General features: G+C 43.0%; 1 protein-coding gene across 7 annotated transcripts in view; it reads left to right on the top strand.

Annotated features, from left to right (window-relative positions):
* Positions 1–19,994, top strand: part of LOC309619949 (uncharacterized protein) — a 552,071-nt gene that overhangs the window by 285,334 nt on the left and 246,743 nt on the right. For all 7 annotated transcript variants that reach the window (XR_014239279.1, XR_014239280.1, XR_014239281.1 and 4 more), the window contains 2 exons: positions 6,743–6,971; positions 9,001–9,155. Coding sequence is in view for 2 of the 7 variants with exons in the window: in XM_082375954.1 (XP_082232080.1) it covers positions 6,743–6,881 (139 nt within the window). In the remaining 5 variants the exon portion in view is untranslated. The remainder of the gene's footprint in view (positions 1–6,742; positions 6,972–9,000; positions 9,156–19,994) is intronic.

Below are 19,994 nucleotides of genomic sequence, written 5' to 3' on the forward strand. Positions count from 1 at the left end.
TAAAAGCAAATAATTTCTAATCAGTGATTCTTCTTTTAGTTGCTAAAGTTTATTAAAGACTAACTGTTATGGACTGAATGTTTGTGTACCCCAAATTCTTCTGTCTGTGAACCAGGAGGAGGGTCCCCACCAGAACCCGACAATGCTCGTACTCTGATCTGACTTCCAGCCTCCAGAACTGTGAGAAATAAATTTCTGTTGTTTCTGAAGCACCCAGTATGTGAGATTGTGTTGTAGCAGCCTGAGCTAAGACCCCAGATTTCTCTGTATTTGAAGAAAGGTGACATGGCAGTTGTAACAGGAAAATTTGAGTAAGTTCAGGAACCAGAAAGTAAATGACTCAGCCTCCTTAAAATGTGTCTGATTAGAAATATTCCATGTGTCTGTTGTTTAAAGAAATGACACAAGTCAAGCAGGATGATCTAAAGTGCACTCTGTGTCCCACCTTACCTGGAAATCTGCTCCCTGGCCTGAGTGAGCTATGAACAAACTCTTCCACATCTCCTTAATCAAAAACACAGCCCCATGTTATTTTCATAACAATAGTGCTATGACGTTCCTTGCTGCTTGTTTTTTCAGTTTTCAGTATACATCAGATAACTTATTTGATTTTTCGTCAGATGATGAGCTCCCTATTACCTCTAGTATAAACATGGCCCCTCAGCTAAGTCCAAGTCCAGTTAGATCATCCTTGGCATCTTCCTGTATTCAATGTTATGTCTCTAAGCTCATCAGAGAATAGCATCCAGTTCCATAGGATGAGCATATGTTCCTGGCTTAATCATCTGCTAGAACTTTGTCACTTCTGTTTAACAGTGATTGGTCAGGTAGCTCCGGTACATGAGGTCATTTAGCATAAGTCATGTCCAAAGAGTGGCCAGTAAACCTCCTGGGAAAGAGATGGATGGAAAAGACTTTAGATTTGGAAATGGTTCCACTCCCCGAGCTATTTCATCAAACCATTTATTCAGCCTACACTGAGTATCTTTGAAATAGATTCTCTCGAGTGGCTCTCAGAAGGTTATAAGCAGCTATGGGCAACATTGTGTAACTCTCTCTCTCAATCAATGTGGGCAGACACTAAGAAGAAGAAATGCTAGATGCTGGCAGAGTTTAAACATAAATGAGTTTATGTGTTTATGTGATTTACTTGATAATATAATGCAACGGATGATTTCCAGATCATGACTTTTAACTCTTTCCACATGTGTGGGCATTAGGTATGTCCAATATTTCAAGGAATCCTGCTGTGAATCTTCTTGTAAAGTAGAACGTCATTCTACGAAGTAAGTTATCCATCTCTCTCGATAAACTTTGGTTTTGTTCTTCTATATTTAATTTTTTTAAGGAAGAGCCACTACAAAAACTAATTTGATTTTAAGAAGCTCAAGCTTATTTTCCATGTTGGAAGAATCACAGCTTTCAGCTTGCTATATATGGCAAAGAAACAAAAATCTCTACTTTTGTAAGGAGAGTGTAATTTGAAAGATGATTAAATTGATGATATTTGATCAATCATCAGAGTAATGGAGCTTGTACATACTCTCTATCAACCATGCGCTATGAGCCTGCCATCATGCGTCCAGTTGGAAAATGTGCACGTGGATTTGCTTACATTTGAACACGAAGTTATCTGTGAAGATATACATGGTAATTGGCAATGATCTCATAAATGCTAAGAACTTTTCCACCCAGAGTACAATACTCATGCTGGAATTAGATGTATGGAAATGCTCGCATATGTCCTGCCAAACAGTATGCATTACAGGCAACATTTACTGGTTACCAGCATGGTGTGTAGAACGCACATACTTGGTTTGTGAAAATCAAGAGGGGAAGAGACCTGAATTGGCCAGCTGGCACAGATTATAATTAGAGCAAAATCTCTCTTGCTCATCAAAACAAAATAAACTCACAGCTCCTTAGTTAATTGTATAATTGTATCCATCAAGATCCAATCTAGTACTAGACTCAATAGAGAATACCCTTCACGGTTGTCTGAGATTTGTAGGTTGCTGAATTTTTAAAGAAATTCTGCAATTTTCAAATCTCTTTAGGGCTCTGCCTGAAGTTTTTCTCCTGAATTCACTATTTCACTGTTCTTGTTTGGAATTTAAATTCTGTAGTTTCATTTGGAGTTCAAAACCTTTCAAAGACTTTTGTCAGTGAATTAAAATAGCATAAAATCTGTCGTTTTTCAAATATACGCATAGATATATATGTATTCTCCCTCGCCCTCACCTATTGATTTATACCTATATCTATATGCAAGTATCTCTGCTCAGAGAAATACTTAAAACCAAATATTGGGTCAGTTGTATTTAAATGATTGCAAATGGCTTTATTTTAAGTGGACCTTAATCATATTATCCTCAGTAGAAATCTTGGTAGGACTCAGTTCAGTGGCGTGGGCTTCTGCGTAACATTGAGTCTAGGATGTAAGAATCGCCAGACCCAACCTTGACACACTCACACTGCATGGCTTTTATACTTACTGTCTACATTTTGTGCAACTTTGGACTTGCCAAAGTAATAAAAAACAAACCTCTTCCCCTGCATAAAGCTGTCAGGGACTTGCCGTCACCTACAGGGCAAACCTCAGGCATGTTGCCGTTGTGTAAAATTCTTGAGGATGAGGAAAGCTTACCGAGTGGTTTCTTTTCTCCACTAGCCCTACTCCCATCCCCCGCCCCTTCCTGCCACGTCTCATATCAACTTTGCCTGAAAAATCCAAGAACTAGATGGCAATACCATACACGGGAAGCCTCCTGGGATGTGTTAATCAAGGCATTTCCTGTATCTGGAATCCTATTGCATTCTCTTCTTGGCGAGACCCTACAAAACCCAGCTCAAAATCACCTGACCCTGTCACAGGAGCCTCTAAGCCGAGTCAGTCACTCCCTGCTCTGTTTTCCCGTGATGTCTCATTCATTAACAAGAAGATATGTCTGTTCCTGCTTAACAGCTCTTCATAGCAGGGCAAGAACTTCAGGTAGACTTACACTGGGGATCTGGGTCTGCAGTTCTATCGCTTTTGTGTCAAATCAACTGAACGATGTGGTTGATTGGATCATCCTGCTGCAAGCTGTACAAATGGGAAGAGCAGTGAAATTGTTACGGTGTTGACCTCTTGCATGGAAGTTTGCTCACCATGAAATAAGGCCCAGATAGATCATAATCAAATGTCACAGAGTTGTCATATTTTAATTTCAATTAGCACTGAAATGTAATGCATTATAGTGCATTGAATGTAATGCAGTTGAAATGTAATGAAATCCAAAAAAGCTACGTGCTATAAGTTCAATTTTTTTCCAAAATATATATAAAGCTATAAATATGCATCAGTGGCAGGACTCTTCCAGGGGTGAATGGAGTGGGGCTTATCAGCAAAGGGCCAGTGGGAGTGATCTGAGGGGCACACAGAACAGTCCCCACAAAGGATACATTTTCCCTGTCTGGTGGGATCCCACCAATGTTTTTGAGGCTTTATGAGTACATACTTGCCTTTTTAGTAAAATTCACGTAGGCATTGTCACCTTATTAAACAGAGCCGGAAGCTGAAAGTGTGCGGGCCATTCAGGTACACTGGGACAAAAGGACTTCTCACTTTTTTTTAAAAACCCTGAAGCAATTTTATAAACTGGCATAAAGCAGAGAACCCTAAAGTGGAGACCTATGACAGCAGAGCTGCTGAGGTTGAATTGGAAGGCCCCCTCCATTGTGTGCATGCAGAGCATGGGGTGGGTGGATGGTGGCCCTTGTGGCTGATGGGCAAAATGGCGCCTCGCCGGCACTCCTTTGGGTGGTCGTGCAGCTACTCTGTGCAACCCTATGCCTCCGTCGTATACAACACGGAAAACCACCAACTCCAGACTCACTTCTTTATTTTACCTGAGGCAGAGGGTGTCACGGAGTTGCCTAAGGCAGGCATCCTCAGAAAATGTTCTTGGGGACAGAGAGTGGAAAGAAATCTTATTATGTTATGTATAAAGCATGACATAATACAGTATATAAACAGATGCAGGGATATCCATAGTATTAGAATTTCACGGGGTGTTTTTTGTTTTGCTTTGTATTTTTCCCCATACGTCCTTGTTGGTTATCTATTTTAAATGTAGTAGTGTGTACATGTCAATCCCAAACTCCCAATCTATCCCTCCCCCCACCCTTCGCCCCGCCGGTCACCATAAATTCATTCTCTAAGTCTGTGAGTCTGTTTCTGTTTTGTAAATAAGTTAATTTGTATCTTTTTTTTTTTTTTAGATTCCGCATATAAGCAATATCATATGATCTTGGTCTTTTTGTATCTGACTTAACTTCGCTTAGTATGATAATCTCTAGGTCCATCCATGTAGCTGCCAATGGCATGATTTCATTCTTTTTGATGGCTGAGAAATGTTCCATCGTATACGTGTACCACATCTTTATCCATTCCTCTGTCAGTGGACGTTTAGGTTGCTTCCACGTCTTGGCTATTGTACACAGTGCTGCTCCGAACATTGGGGTGCGTGTGTCCTTTTGAATCATGTTTTTCTCTGGATACATGCCCAGGAGTAGGATTGTAAGGCTAGTCAATCAGGGGGTGTTGATTAGGAGAAAAACATTTCAAAAATCTCTTTGGAGGGCGATAATGGAAACAAGTTTCTTTGCTGGATAGAGTAGCGGATGGGGTAATGCTTGATGACGCAGAGGGTAAGGTGCAGTGAGACTGCCAGCTGCTTGGAGAAGTTGGTTTGATGGAGATAGAGAAGCAGTGTGCCTGTGGTCTCCTAGGATGAAAATGGAGCTCGTGGGTTGTGCAGTTCTGAACTGACGCAGAGGAAGACACTTTGTCTTTCTCTAACGCCGCCGTCACACGTTACATCTTAAGGACCTTTTCCTAACCCTTAAAGACAACTTGACCATACCTTATTGCTTTCCAGACATTTCTAATTATGGAAATGAGTCTCACTTTTTTGTGATGAAGTCTCGTTTTTCTGGTATTGAAAGGTCCCGCCCACTTTCAAGTTTGGGTCCAATACTAAACGTCTCTTCTTCCCCCAGCCTGTGGCCAAGGGACCCACAGAGGGAAGGGTATAGGGTTTGACTCTTCCATCTGCCTCCTTCTTTAAGAACCTTCATTTTGTTACCTGGAAACCTTTGAGCCATGGGGCCGATAAATTCTACATTAGAATGTAGAATTCTACAAAACAGAAGTGTCCAACTATACGCCAGCTAAGTAAACTTCTTTTTAAAATTGTTCAGTCTAACACATAGGGTAAGTTTTTTTTTGAATGAAAATAGAAGTGCTCTCTTTGTCATGCAAAAATAAGTTAGGGTTCCATCCTAAAGTAGCCCAGCCTGCCTCTACAGGGCATACAGAAGGTGGAAAGGTTTGGCATCTCTGATCTCGCAACTCTGGTCCGCACACTTTCCTTTCTAGCCAGCTGGTCCCTAGGTCCTTCAGAAACCAGCTCCTCTCAGGTGGTTCTCTGAGATAAGAGATCTTTTTCTCTTCTGTGAATACAGCCAGTTATCCACGCTACAAAACATTCTTTGGTCCTGATTTACCATGTAGAGAACTGGCATGGCTGCTGCAGAATCCTTATACACTATGTAAGTAATTAACTATCATCCGTTGCGTAATCCATCCCACTTGTCAAGGCGGAGAAATCACTCTCATTTCTGTTTCTTGATCTCTTGGTTGCAACACAGTTGACACAATCTGAAATGTTCCATAAGCTTATTCCAGTTGAAACCTACCTGGCGAATCACTCCTTGAATTAGCAGGATGGTTTTCAGAGACTAGAAGAGTAGACCTTTCCCAGTGGAGACCCATATCCACCAAGGGAGCCTATGAATCTCACTGGAGAGGGTCTTGGGGAATAAGACGATGCGTGTGTGCTCTGGCTTCTTCTCAGTTATTTATTTCATAGCAGACTCTCTGTGTTTTGTATTTCTGCAAGTAAAGAAAGCCTGCCAAAAACTCTAATTTTGAGGAGATATAAATGAATTGTTACAGATGGAAAAAAGAAGTCATTTTCTTTAGGGAAAAAGACATTTTACTTCCAAATAAAAAGTGAGTCTCCTTTTTCTTATGAAAAAGAAAAAAAAAAAATCAATGTAGACACAACAGCCAAACTGCTGTCACCCACGTCACCCTTGGAGGACCCCTCCCAGGACTGTGCGTGTGGTCGCCACAGAGCAAGGAGTCCTCTGTGATTACAACAGAAGGGGGGGTGGTCTGGCGAACCCTGACTATTCTCCTCGGAGTCCTCATAAATCAAATCCGGTTTCTCTAAGATCATGGCACGGGAGAGGCCACGCTCAAACAGACCTGATGGAATGCGTGTTTTGTGAAATTGAATCACTGCAGCTTGAACATGTTCTTAAATGTACACGTTGAATTAGAATTGTTGAATTGAATTGTTCCAGTTAGCAACCTGCCAAGCTTCATTGTCGATGGGATAAACGGGTTACCGAGGTTTCAGTGAAGTTTTTATTTTCTTAAGGAGGGGGGTGTGTGTTTACTGTTATTCGATTTTTTAATCTCTTCAATATTTATGGCAAAGGGCGTTGCCTCCCTATTGCAAATGGTCCCCATCAGCAGACTCTCTGCTAATTTGAGGTCCTCTTCCAAGGGACCATTCAAAGAGGTAAATTTCCATTTGAAGGAAAAAGTTCTTCCAGGGATCTTGGTCAGAGACCTAAAGGCAGTAGATGTAAACTGCTGCTAAGTCTTTGTCCTTTTCCTGTTTTGCAGGTATTCTGGCACCAGCCTGGTTCTCCTCCTGCCCCACTCTCTGGAAGATTTCACATTCCGGGCACCTCATCTTCCTTACCCAGCAACGATGTTTTGTGTCTTGATCCCAGTTGAAGAGCCTGGCACACAAACAGCCTAGGCTATTCATTCCTGGAGCAATTTTACATATGCAAGACTGAAGCCAAGACTGATGTCTTCATCCCGGACGTGCTGGTTCACACACATTCTGGTACGTTGAGCGGTAGGATTTGAACACATGTTTCCGATCAATAAGTCTGCTCTTGCCCACAGAGCTACCTCTTTGTGGCAGTTCCATCATCCAAGTGGCTGTTTAATCCAATGATGTTTATTTCGTCCAACCGGAGTTCTTCCAGTGGGCCAGTGATGGCATCACCCACCCACCCGCGTGGTGCTGTTGGCTGTCTGCTGGGGCAGGACCACTGCCAGGCCTGACACGGTCCCTCACACTGACTCCCGGACTCCCCAGCCAGTGGCCCTGGGCTGGCACCCCGTTGCAAAGGAAACCCTAGAGCTCTGCCTTGTCACCGGCTGGAGATTTTGAGTAGACGTTACGCCCTCCGTGCTGGCCAGGCTTCACAGAGTTCTTGGACACTTTGGTGAAAGGTGCTACAGAAATGCCCCTTTCATTTGCCACCAAGATCAAGGTTAGGCAAATGAATATTATTTAAGGTGTGTCGTTGGGACCAGAAACAGCGTGGAATAGAAGAGGTGGGGCCGAGGATGAGTGAGTTGGGGAAAAACAGTTGGATTTGTCCAGGAAGCAGGAGGTGGCGTTATGAAACGGGCAGGAGGTGTGCCAAAGGCAGGGCCGTCTCCTGGATGTCGATGCTCAGACACAGGGGTACAAGAGAAGCCCTGGAGGGCAGAGGTGGGTGGAAACAACAGACGCTGTTGCATGACCTTACGCAGGGCCGCTTTTAGAAGAACTGGTAGCTCACCCCGGCCTCTGTTGCTCAGAGTAGCAAAAAATAAAAGTCAAGTCTAAAGCCTGACCCACATTTGGTATTTTTTCCCTTTCCAACCTATTTATAGTTTTTTAGTTATCTTTACTTTGCCATTTTCCTTTGTTCCAAGAACAATGTCACCTTTATTCCATTTAAATTGTACCTTAGAATTGAATTACCAAAGATAAAACTCATAGGACCATGATAATATTCTTAGGATCCCGTTCACCTAAAGGTATAAATAGTAGGCCATCCACGTTGATTTTCCGTTATATCCTTACCTGTATTTGGGATCCAATTTTCAATAAATTTTCTTCTCCAAAAATTATCAGAAAATGTAATGTTTAATAAATTACCTACCATCCTGATGGAAGGTAATTTATTAAATTAAATCCTAGCTGGGAAATTCTCAGCTGAACTTTGGTGAATATTATATAGAAAATATGTAGTTGATCCACACAGAAGCGCACTGACTCATGATGTCTTTTGCTATGTTTACTTTTCTCTGAAATAATACCCATTGTGAGAGGTTTGGAAACACGGTGATTTGCTTTTTGTTGAATTGTCTACATGGGGGATGGGAAAATAACTGCCATTTGGTAAGCACCTCTAATGCTGTGGGCTAGATGTAGTTCTACCTGTTTGAGTCCTGTCAACAATACCAAAAATACAAGATGCAATTACTAGGTGGAATCTGAATCTTTCCCTGGTTCCAAAATCCCTGTGCTCTCCCTGCTCTGTAGGGCTCAGTATAGTTTCCTGTGAAGGGTCAGATGGTAAATACATCAGGCTTTACGAACTGTACGGTCCTTGTTTCAACTACTCAGCTCTGCTGGGGTAGCGGGCAAGCATCCAGAGATATGTGACATGGAAGCAGCTAGGTGCGCCTGTGTTCCAATAAAGCTTTATTTACAAAACTAGGTGGGGGCCCATGTTTGCCCTAAGAGCCATCATGATCCGTCCCCTACATGATACTATAATTTTTCTCCAGCAGAATACACTTTTTTCCCCTCTGATCTGTCCACATTTTCCATCTTCGCATCATGCTGCTGTGTGGAGAGTGACTCTTTCCCCCCGCATTGCTGTTCCTTGTAAATCCCCAAGTATGAAACCACTTTCATAAGTTTGTGCCACCACCATCCTTCATGGCAAGGTTAGTCTTATGTCAGAAATGTATTATCGTGTTCCAAATTGTCTCTTAAACAGACTTCATTGCGGTTCTATTTGGCATGACCCTGGGAGAGATTAGACAACTGGAGGTCTCATGAAAATGTGTGTTTATTGCAAACACAGGGTGAACGAGTCATGCTCAGGGGTCAGAACAGGAAGTGGCTACTGTTGGACGAAAGATTCTGCAGGAAAAGATGAAAGATGCTTCATGGCTCTGGGAGTGGAGAAAGAGAAAAGAGGCCAGCCTTGTCTGCAGCTGTCACGGTGAAAAGTTCCAGGTATGCAGCTCCTTTTGATGTGACGAAACACTGTTTTGTAAATTTACCTAATTCAGGGAGGCATTCGAATTGGCCCTTTTTCTGCTCCTCTGTTTTGCATTTTGAGATTCAAGCGTTTGCAACAAGGTAAACCTTCAGAATAACATGAAGTGGCCGACGAGGCTCAGTGTGAAATGTTTGTCTGCCTGTCACTGTTCCATCCCCTCCAGTGGGAGGAGAAGGTTCCTCTGGTCCATGATGCTCTAGACGCCTAAGACTAAACATGCGTAGACCTAATATTCAAATCAGATTTAGACTTGAAATCAAAAAGTCAAGGGAGAACAAAGTCCAATCACTTGTTTGTGTCCAGAAGTGGAAGGTCTTGATGGATTCCGTAATTTTCCTTCAATTCATCTCTCCCAAGCAAACAACATGGTTATTTCTTTCAGTTTATTCATTTAGCTTTAACATCCACTGTTGAGAACCTAGTGTTCTCTGTGGCACACAAACTCCCGTTCATTAAATTTAGTTAGACTGCAGTGACCCTAATGGTGACTATTTGGTGAGTGCTTGTTAAGTGCTGAGTGGTGCTTTGAAGATGTCCACGAATGATCTCATTAAACTTCTCTGTATAAATATGGGATGGGTGCTCTAATAACTGTTGTACAAACAATGCCAGTCAATTGCTCAAAGTCACTGATTTGAATCAAAACAGTTGAACCTTGTGAACCCAGAGCTGTAAACTTGATATCATAGTCAAGAGAATTAGGTGCCTGGGTCATAGACCTTGGTGTATCAGGGAGCCGTGAAGACCAAGGGAAGCAAAGAGCTTCTGTGCTTCTGTTCCACCAGGTTGTCTTTGGATCAGAGAGTTGATTCTGAGGAGGCTGAAGTCACTATAGGAAATTGTATCAGTTAGCTGTGGCTGTGTAACAAATTACCACACACTGAACAGCTTCAAACATGGTCCCAGTTTCTATGGGTTAAGAGTCTGGGCGTGACTTGGCTGGGTCCTCTGCTTGGGTCTCACATGGTCAAGGTATCCGGTGGGCTGTGTTGTCATCTGGAAGCATGACGAGGGAAGGATCCACTTCTAAGCTCCCTCAGTTTGTTGGGGGAATCTAATTCCTTGTGGTTGTAGAGTTCATGGCAGAACTAAAAGGGAATACAGAAGCTTCAAGGTAACCTTGTGGTTGTGACTTCAGGAAGAAGCTACCACTCTTTCAGTGAGCAAATGAAGGGAAAAAGTTGGATAGAAGTTAAAAGCACAGTTTGGGGTGAAAATATGAACATATAATGGGATCTATATCAATATGATTTACATAAACATGAAACCCACATAAAACGCTACACACTTCATAAAAACAGATGAGCAAATAACTCCTGTGAAACATATTACATAGTTTCCAACATTGAGGTGAGGAATAGTGATGAAAAGAAACACATGATAAAGAGCAGAGGATCTTTACCTGGACCAGTGGTGATGATACCCCGTGATCTGACCAGTGTGGAATATAATCACCCATCCTTCCCCACCAGAGACTCAAAAGGGGAGAAGGGGCTGTGTTTTAAAGTATTAGTTAACATATTTTCCCAAAAAGGTCATTAAAATAAAAGTAAAGAGACAAAAATCTTCCCCTGTTGATAAACTTAAACAGTTAAAATAGACTTGTTTTGGTGACCCAGATCATTGTCATATGGAATATTGCCGACCGTATGTACTCCTCACCCCAGCCAGACAGCCCAGTGCTTCTCAGGGCTGGATAGTTGCTTTGTACATGATTAACTGTACTCTTTCTTCCATGCTGATGCTATCACGATTCCTTTGCTGTTAGTCTGGGCCGGAAAGGGCACAGAGAAGCAATTTTCCTTATAAAACTGAGAGTTACAAAACATGAATACGTGTTGGCAAGTGTTGAGAGGAACTTCTCATCAGAAATTCCAGGCTTGGAAACCAAGTTCTGTGTCCAGGCTTTATGATCCTTACACGTTAAAGTCATTGCAACTGCATTTGTTGATGCATTTGTTATGTGTAATGAGGCTCCTTTCCTTCCACTGTATGGGGGAAAACAAATGAAGCAAAAGCGAACTTTGTCAGAATCCCAATTTGGTGATAAGTACGTTCGTCAAGTAGACACTCAGGCGTCTCGTTTTCAACCAGCCCTGACTTCCTAGGCTCTCTGTTCTGTGATGTTGAGTCGAGCATCTTCATGAGCCTGTGACCTCATCACCAGAAAAGAGTTGGTAAAGGGAGTCAAGAACTCTTGTCTGTGTTTTTCTTTCCTAACAGAAGCTCAGAAACGATGAGTCTATTTGAACTGCTCTAAATCCTTTTTGTGTGGAACTCAGGAAGTGCTGTAGCCGTGTCTCATCATTAATGATGTTTTGGAAACCCAGCTCCGTTTGAACTCCTGGGTCTTCAAAAATGATTGCTTTACCACAGTGACTCCTGTACTAAGTCTAGATGTAAATTAAACAGGAGTTCCCCAATTTAATGTCTGGAAACTAACTGGGGGCCTGCAGAAGCCACATTAAATCTTCCAAACAACTTGTTTATTGCACTGAGTGTTTTGATCTGAGGTTGAAGAGGAAGTGTGGATGGAGAGTGCTAGATTTAATCAACACAAGTAACTTGAGGGACTAAAGATACTTTCATTACCAGTAAGACAGACTCTTCTTTTGGTATTTCAGGTCAGACATTAGTTCAAGGTGAGAGAAAAATGTCAACATCCCCTTTTTTTTATTTTCCTCTGAGAAAATAGTAGGTGTGTGCTTGGCACACTCAACAAAAACTAAGATGAAAGATCCTCTCTCCAGATAATGTAGTCTTTTTTTTTTTTTTAAATTTTGACTTTTTGGTTCATTATGGATTTTTTTTTTGCATCTATTTTTATTTATTTGGTCATGCTACACGGCGTGCAGGATCTTAGTTCCCCGACCAGGGATCAAAGCCATACCCCCTGCAGTGGAAGCTCAGAGTCTTAACCACGGGACCACTAGGGAAGTCCCCAGATAATGTAGTCTTTAGTGGGATGATTCCTATGAAAACAAATAAAACCAAAATGATTAGTACTCAGTGCCGGTATATTTAAGGTGAAGAGAAAACATATGAGGATATACAGTCACAGAGAAATTGACGTACAGCTGTGTTTTTTGTTTTTTTAATTTTATTGGAGCATAATTGAGTTACAATGTTGTGTGAGCTTCAGGTGTACAGCAAAGTGATTTAGTTATACATATACGTATATTCCTTCTTTTTTAGATTATTTTCTCATATAGATTATCACAGAATATTGGGCAGAGTTCCCTGTGCTACACAGTAGGTCCCCATCGGTCATCTGTCTTATATATAGTCCTGTGTGTTCATCCCAGCTCCTGATTCATACCCGCACCCCACATTTCCCCTTTGGTAATCGTAAGTTTGTTTTCAATATCTATAAGTCTGCTTCTGTTTTGTAAATAAGTTCATTTGTATCTTTTTTTTTAAAATTAGATTCCACATATAAGTGATGTCATATGGTATTTGTCTTTCTCTGTCTGACTTACTTCACTTAGTATGATCATCTCTAGGTCCGTAAGAGAGAGTTTTAAGCTAAGCCTTAAGTAGAAAGAGTTGGCCCGGGAAATGCATCTTAAGATGGCGGGAGACATATCTGCAGTGTCCATGGGAACGGGTCTAGGACCGGAGACTTTGAGATAACTAAGTATGTCTATGGCACGAAACACATGGGCAGGCACACAGCAAGCAGGAGAAGAACTTCAGCGGGCCAGTTCATGAAAGATACGCTACACCATGAAAATCCACGTGGACTTCGTCCTTACTGACATAGGCAACCTCTGAGGAGGAATTGTCAGCCAGAGACTAGCACAGCCATATTCGCATACTCGAGTGGCTGTTCCGTTAACAGTACAGAGGATGGACTAGGGAAAGAGATGGAAGGCCTTGGTAGCCTGGGGGAGCAGAAAAGAGACGACCACAAGTGCCGTGCACGTGTGGGGACAGAGGAATGAAGAGGCTCGTCCAGTGCAGCCTCTGAACATCCCCACAGAGGCACATGTTCAGAGGGTCTGGTTCACTAGGGTGGTGACCGGTAGGATTTGGTGTGTACCGTGATTTGGTAGGATTTGGTGTGGTCCTCTTATCCTTGGTTTCTGTTGCCGGGGTTTCAGTTACCTGCCGTCATCCAAGGTCGGCAAATGTTAATTGGGAAAGTCCGGAAATAAAGAAGTCATGAGTTTCAAATTGCACGCCGCTCTGAGTTGTGTGGGGAAATCTCTCACCATCCTGCTCCTTCTCCCTGGCTGGGAATCATCCCTGTCTTCAGTGAATCCCCATTAGTGACTTAGTAGGTGCCTCAGTTATCAGGTTGAGTGTCATGGCAGCGCTCGTGTTCAAGTAACCCTTATTTTACTTTATAATGGCCCCAAAGCACAAGAGTAGTGATGCAGGCAATTCACATATGCCAAAGAGCATTCATGAAGTGCTTCCTTTCAGCAAAACGGTGAATGTTCTCAATAAAGAAAAAAAATATGCTGGGCTTGCTAAGATCAACAGCAAGAAGTAACCTTCTGTCTGTGAAATTGTGAAGCAGGAAAAAGAAATTTGTGCTCGTTTGGCTCTTGTCCCTCAGACTGCAAAGGTGACGGCCACTGTGCATAAGTGATTAGTTAGGCTGGAGAAGGCATTCAATGTGTACAGCAAGATATTCCGAGAGCGAGACCTCACTGACATAACTTTTATTGCAATATATTGTTGTAATTGTTCTATTTTATTATTAGTTATTGTTGCTAATCTCTGTGCCTAATTTATAAATTAAACTTTATCATAGGTGTGTATGTACAGGCGTGTACCTATAGGGTTTGGTACTACCCATGGTTTCAGGCATCCACTGTGATTATTACAGCGTATCCCTTGTGGACGGGGGCACTACGTCATGAAAACGACAGCCACTAGAAACGCTTGCAAGTCCATGGTTTAGGCCAGAGATTGTCCCGAGACTAAGGTATTGTGACCTTTCCTCAGCTTGGCCCAAGCAGGGAACACAGGAAGGATGGCACATGTGGGGAAGCGGGTAGAAGTGAAGGAATCAGCCAGGGGGAGGATTTAATGAATGTGAGACCTCTGTTGGGGGTTCAGGTAGCGATGCCTTGTTGATAACTTGAAATATGGATCTAGAAATCAGAATAAAGTCATAAATAAATTTAGAAGTCAGTCATGTATAGGAAGGAGTTAGACACATCTGTGGGCTTACCCAGGAATTGGGTAGGATGGCGAGAACAGAAGAGCAGTGGGGACATCCACTTTTAAAGGCTGGTGACGGAAGAAGCCTGCACATCCCCACAGAGAAGGAATAGTCGGTGGGGGTGGGGGGGGGGGAGGAAGTGAAAACACTGGGACGGCAGAAACCCCCGGGGCTTGGAAAGAATGGACGCGTCCTGACCAAGTACAGTAGAGTCTGGTGAGATTAATTTATTCCAGGCTTCTGCTCACACACTTGTTTCTTTTGGTAGGAAATATACTTGTGATGCCATCACCAATCTTTCCATAAACTCTGGCCTCTGATATGAAAAAAATGACTTCACTTTTCTCGACCCTGACTCCTTAGAATCCACCGATGCTTGTCCCTCTCATCAGAGCCTCAGTATTGTCAGTCAGAGGTACTTTGGTGTTCAAATCACAGTTTCTGTGGTGTTTAAAAAGTCAACCAGATGGTCAGTGGGCTTCTGTACTGACCTGTTTGACCTCTCACATTAAATTTTGAGCTGATGTAGTTTCACATTCACAAAAGAAAGGTATGGATAGGCAAAGAAACAGACTATCAGTCATTTGCACTTTTTGCAAATGATTGATTGAAAAATAATTCTTGAGGGTATTATGCTTAGTGAAGTAAGTAAGACAGAGAGAGACAAATATGTTTTTACTTATATGTAGAATCTAAAAAATAAAACAAAGGAACAAATATGACAAAACAGGAACAAACTCACAGATACAGAGAACAAATTAGTGGTTATCACACGGGGAGGGGCAAGATGGGTGTGAAGGGGATTAAAAGGTCCAAACTGCTAGGTATAAAATAAATAAGTTACAAGGATGTAATGTGCAGCACAGGGAATAGAGCCAATATTTTATTATAACTTTATATGGAGTATAATCTATAAAACTCTCAAATCACTATGTTGTACTCCTGAAACTAATGTAATATTTAAGTAAAGTATACTTGAATAAAAAATAGTAGTTCTTGAGACCTACACCCGCCCAGATTTTGGACCAGGCAGAAGGGACACAGCCATGGACGAGCTAGTCTCAGTCTAGCCCTCATCGAATTATTATCTCCATTTATCTAGTTTGGAATCCTGAGAGTAACACTGATCTAGTTTGGGTTTTCTCACCAGCAGAGCCCAAAGCAAGGATTGCAGTACAAGTAACTTTCTGCAGAGGTAACCTCAAATTTGTGGTGAAAAATTTGAGTCCCTGACACTTGCTTTCCCAGCTTAGGTTGGGCAGGTGATGCTCTGCCTTCTTGTTCCAGCTTTCACACTGTAAATAGTGTCCTTTGTGCTGTCTAGTTAGTGCCATGCTATGGAACTTTGTGCCTTATTTGAGTGGTTTTGCTGTTTAAAATGACCCCCAAATGTAGTGCTGACGTGCTGTCTAAAGCCTGGTAGGTGAACGGAAAAGTGAGACACAAAAAAGGGTCCCATAAAGGGTGAGTTATTGAGTACGTTACGCTGAGTCCCTCAAGGGAATACTCTGAGGGTATTCGCAGTACACACCTGCAGGAGCTCTCTGAGGTGGGAATCAAACCAGAGTGTTTGTGCAACACCTTTGTGGGGAATGGGAGTGAAGGACCTGTGTCCTCTGTCCTTCCAGGCTCTTCTGTCTGATGTAAGAATTAAATTGACCTGAGACAGATCAACAGGAGAAAAATCAAAATTTAATACCATGTACACATGGGAGAGACCCAGGAAAACTCAGTCACTCGCCAAAATGGCAGAACCCCTTCGCTTAAATACCGTCTTCAGTTAAGACAAAAGAGCCTGCTGGGGTAGTGGTTTGGGACCTCAAAGGGGAGGAAGGCAGTTGCCATGGAGACGGAGGAGCAAGTGTTCGTAAGCAAGTGTTTGCTGGGCCTGCAGAGACAGGGGGACACAGAGAGGGATTGTAACAGGCAGACTTTGCTGGGTTCCTCCCCACCTACACACCCAGTTCACGGTATCGTTATCTAGGGTGACGGCTCCCTTCCTGGGGCAGCTCCTCTGTCTACATTCCTCATGCAGTTAGGGGAAGGTCAGACGGTCCTTTTGAGTCTTTCGGGCCTTGATTGTTCTCGGCTAGAAATAATCCTCATGCCAAAGAGGCAAAGCTTTGGGGGTGGCCAGCTTTGCTCCCCTACGCAATCTAGAAGGCGTGAGTTTAGTGCGTGTCCAGTGGAGTTAGACAGACCTGGCTTCCAGTGCAGCTGTGCCGCTGGCTGGTGTGGGGCACTGGGAAAATTCCTCGCCTTCTCTCAGCCCGATTTTCCTCGTCTGCGGATTGGGGCTGTAAAGGAGAACTCAGTTAATGCCTTCATACAGCATGGTTGGTTCCTTGCCTGGCACATGGAAGCAATAAAAGTTTTCTTTAATCGTTAATATGATTACCCATTCTTTCCATTGAAATCTCATTACCATCCCCTTCTCATTAGTGTTTTAACTATTTCCTCATTCCTTGGAATCTTTCACAAACATTTTTCTCTTCTTCCTACCACTACTCCCGTTTACCTTTCTAACTCGTGACTAGTATATGTTTCCAAAAGGATGATCATAGCAAACAGAGAGGTGGAAAGGTCAAAGAAATGGTGCACAGAAAAGATATGCCTGCATCCTAAAACCCCACTGAGAGCTAAGCATGGTGAATAAAAATAGACCTACCGTATGCCTCACCGTGAAATTTCTGAGCACCAAGAAGAAAGAAAACATACCTTTAATCTGATTCAAAATTTTGTGTCTGCACTAAAATTTACATGTAACCCCAAAATCAGTGCTTGCAGTTCTTTCACTGGCATTGGTGGACATGCACACGGTGGTGAAAGATTTGTATCACCAGACACACACTTGCCCAGCTGGTCAGGCAAGGCACACTGTGTCTTCTTGTTTCAGCTCCCACACTGTAAACATGAGCCTGCACTTGTGGTCTACTTAGTGCCCTGTTTTGGCATCCTTGTGGTTTATTTCAGTGATGTTGCCGTTTACAGTGGCCCCATGTGCAGTGCTATAGTGCTATCTGATGTCGCTGAGCACAAGGAGCCCGTGGTGCGCATTATGGAGAAAATGCGTGCACTCCATAGACTTCGTTCAGGCATGACTTACACTGCTATGAGTCCAGTGTTAAGGAATCAACAATATATGGTAAATAAGGTGTCTTTCCAAAGAAACACAGAATAAACGAGATCACACGTGTATTGATCAGTTGATGAAATGTTGTGACCAGAGGCTCTCAGGAACCTAACCCTGTGTTTCTCCCCTCGTAAATGGCATTCAGTATCTGCAAGTTCATTGCTCGTGAAGAGTTAATAGACCATCACTACCAGAATCAATGGCATGTGTATTTTAAATCCAGACAGGACACAAAGCAAAGCAAAACAACTCAGAAAACTTACAACAGAATCAAAGCCAAACTTTTCATACCCAAGACTTCCTTGCAAAATACGATGGTGCAATACCTGCACTGTTCTGAACGAAAATGATATTCAAAGTATAATGTACCCACTGAAGTAGTAGGATGGAATAATGAATTGCTGTTGAACCCAAGTTCGTGTGCCTGATGCACAGTAAGGCCAAACAAACGCACGTGTCAGAGTTGGGAGCAGAGACAGGACTGTTGCAGGGCCAAGCAAGGAGAATGGGTGGCTTGGGAGTCGGGAACAGAGACAGGTCTGTTGAAGAGCCAAGCAAGGAGAATGGGTGGCTTGGGCTCACAAGACCTGAACTCCCTGATAGTTTTGGGGGAAGAGTTTTTATAGGCAACATTTGTGGGGAGGGCTGCAAGGTGTGAAACCTTCCTCTGATGGGCAGGTGGGGAGGTAACTGGGTGGTGTTCTGGGAATCTCAAGTCATCAGCCTTCTGGTTCCAGCGAGTCTGGGGTCCACGTGCTTGTGCTCAGCCTGAAGTTACCATCCTCCACCTGGGTGAGGGTCTTTTTTCCTGTGGAAGAACTCAGAGATATATTGTTATGTGTGTCCTTTGAGGAGGAACCAGGACCCTGCTTTATTGCTACACTGTTGTTTCTTGATGGTTCCTCCCTTGTTTCTGCATTCCCTCCCTTCCCTAATTAGTTATCTGCCCTTTGGAACTCAGGGAAGGTTTAGGAGGTGGGAGCCTTTTTCCTGCAAACAAGAAATGGGGACATGGATAGGCTTTTGTACCTGGGAGGGCCCCTCAGGACCCTGCTTGTTTTCAGTCTCCTCTTTTCTTTTTTAATAAATTTATTTATTTTATTTATTTATTTTTGGCTGTGTTGGGTCTTCGTTGCTGCGCACAGGCTTTCTCTAGTTGTGGCTCGCGGGCTCTAGAGTGCCGGCTCAGTAGTTGTGGCGCACGGGCTTAGTTGCTCCGCGGCATGTGGGATCCTCCCAGACCAAGGCTCGAACCCGCGTCCCCTGCACCGGCAGGCAGACTCCCAACCACTGCGCCACCAGGGAAGCCCCTCTTTTCTTTGATATTCCTCCCCTTGGTCTTGAGGGGAGCAGTTATTGGTCAAGACAGGGAGTACAGTTTTGGATAGAGAGGTTAATCATGAACTCAGCAGAGGAGCTCAGTTTTAGGGGGATCGGTTTGAGAATCATAAGTTGGCTTTAGAATCGTGTGCCCAGATTCACTGATGCTTCCGTTCAGAAGGTAGAGCTTGATCCCCTCCCCCGGGCTGGGCTTAGTGACTTGCTTCGTAATTAACCCAGCAAAGCAGAAGTGATGGTGTGTGAGTTCTGAATCTCGGTTATACAGAAGCATTGCATATTTCATCTTGGTCTTTTTGAGTCTGTTGGGTCACTTGCTTTGGGGGAGGCCAGCTGCCCCGGGAAGAGGCTGCCCTGGGGAGGGTCCCCCTGTGGTGAGGAACTACCACCTTCTGCCCGCAGCCAGCAAGGAACCGAGGTCTCCTGTTGCTTGCCATCTTAGACGCGGATCCTCCGGCAGAGTCAAGCCTCCAGGTGACTGCAGTCCTGGCCAATGTCTTAAATGCAGTTTCATTAGAGACCCTGAGCAAAAACCACCCAGCTAGGCGACCTCCACATTTTGACCTTCAGACACTGTGTGAGATAAATGATCGTTTTTTAAGCTGCTCAAACTTGGGGGTTATTTGTTATGTTGTTATGTAATGATAGATACCACCTTCCATTAATCCTTTCCAAGTATGGGCTTCAATAAAATGACTAAATCAGGAGAAGAGAAGCTTTGTAATCTAAGAAACTTAAACATAGAAGAGTGATGCACGTTCATGTCGGTGACAAGCAGCTGTGTTTGGAGCAGAAGACCGGGGTCTCAGGAGCGAGAACTGTAGTTTATGGAAGGAAAAAAATATCCTGTATCCTTTTGTATATGATCAGGAAACATGGGAGGGTTTTTAAATACACAGAAATTAAGAAGAAAAGGAAGATAGTTATGAACCTAAGAATGTAAGATACATTCTACAAAAAAATACCATATGATAAAAAAATTGTCTGGTGCAGAAGTAATATTTATAATGCTGATGTTTATCACGTTTACTGATTTTTCAGTGCCTAGAATTAACCTACCTATTAGGCACAGAAAATACAATTATAGTTCCAGAAATAAACATGGATGATATCAGTAGTGGTGGGATTCAAGCAAAGGAGAGGTGA

This window comes from Balaenoptera borealis (genome assembly GCF_965194805.1).
Source record: "Balaenoptera borealis genome assembly, chromosome: X".
In the NCBI taxonomy this organism is placed as follows: Eukaryota; Metazoa; Chordata; class Mammalia; order Artiodactyla; family Balaenopteridae; genus Balaenoptera; species Balaenoptera borealis.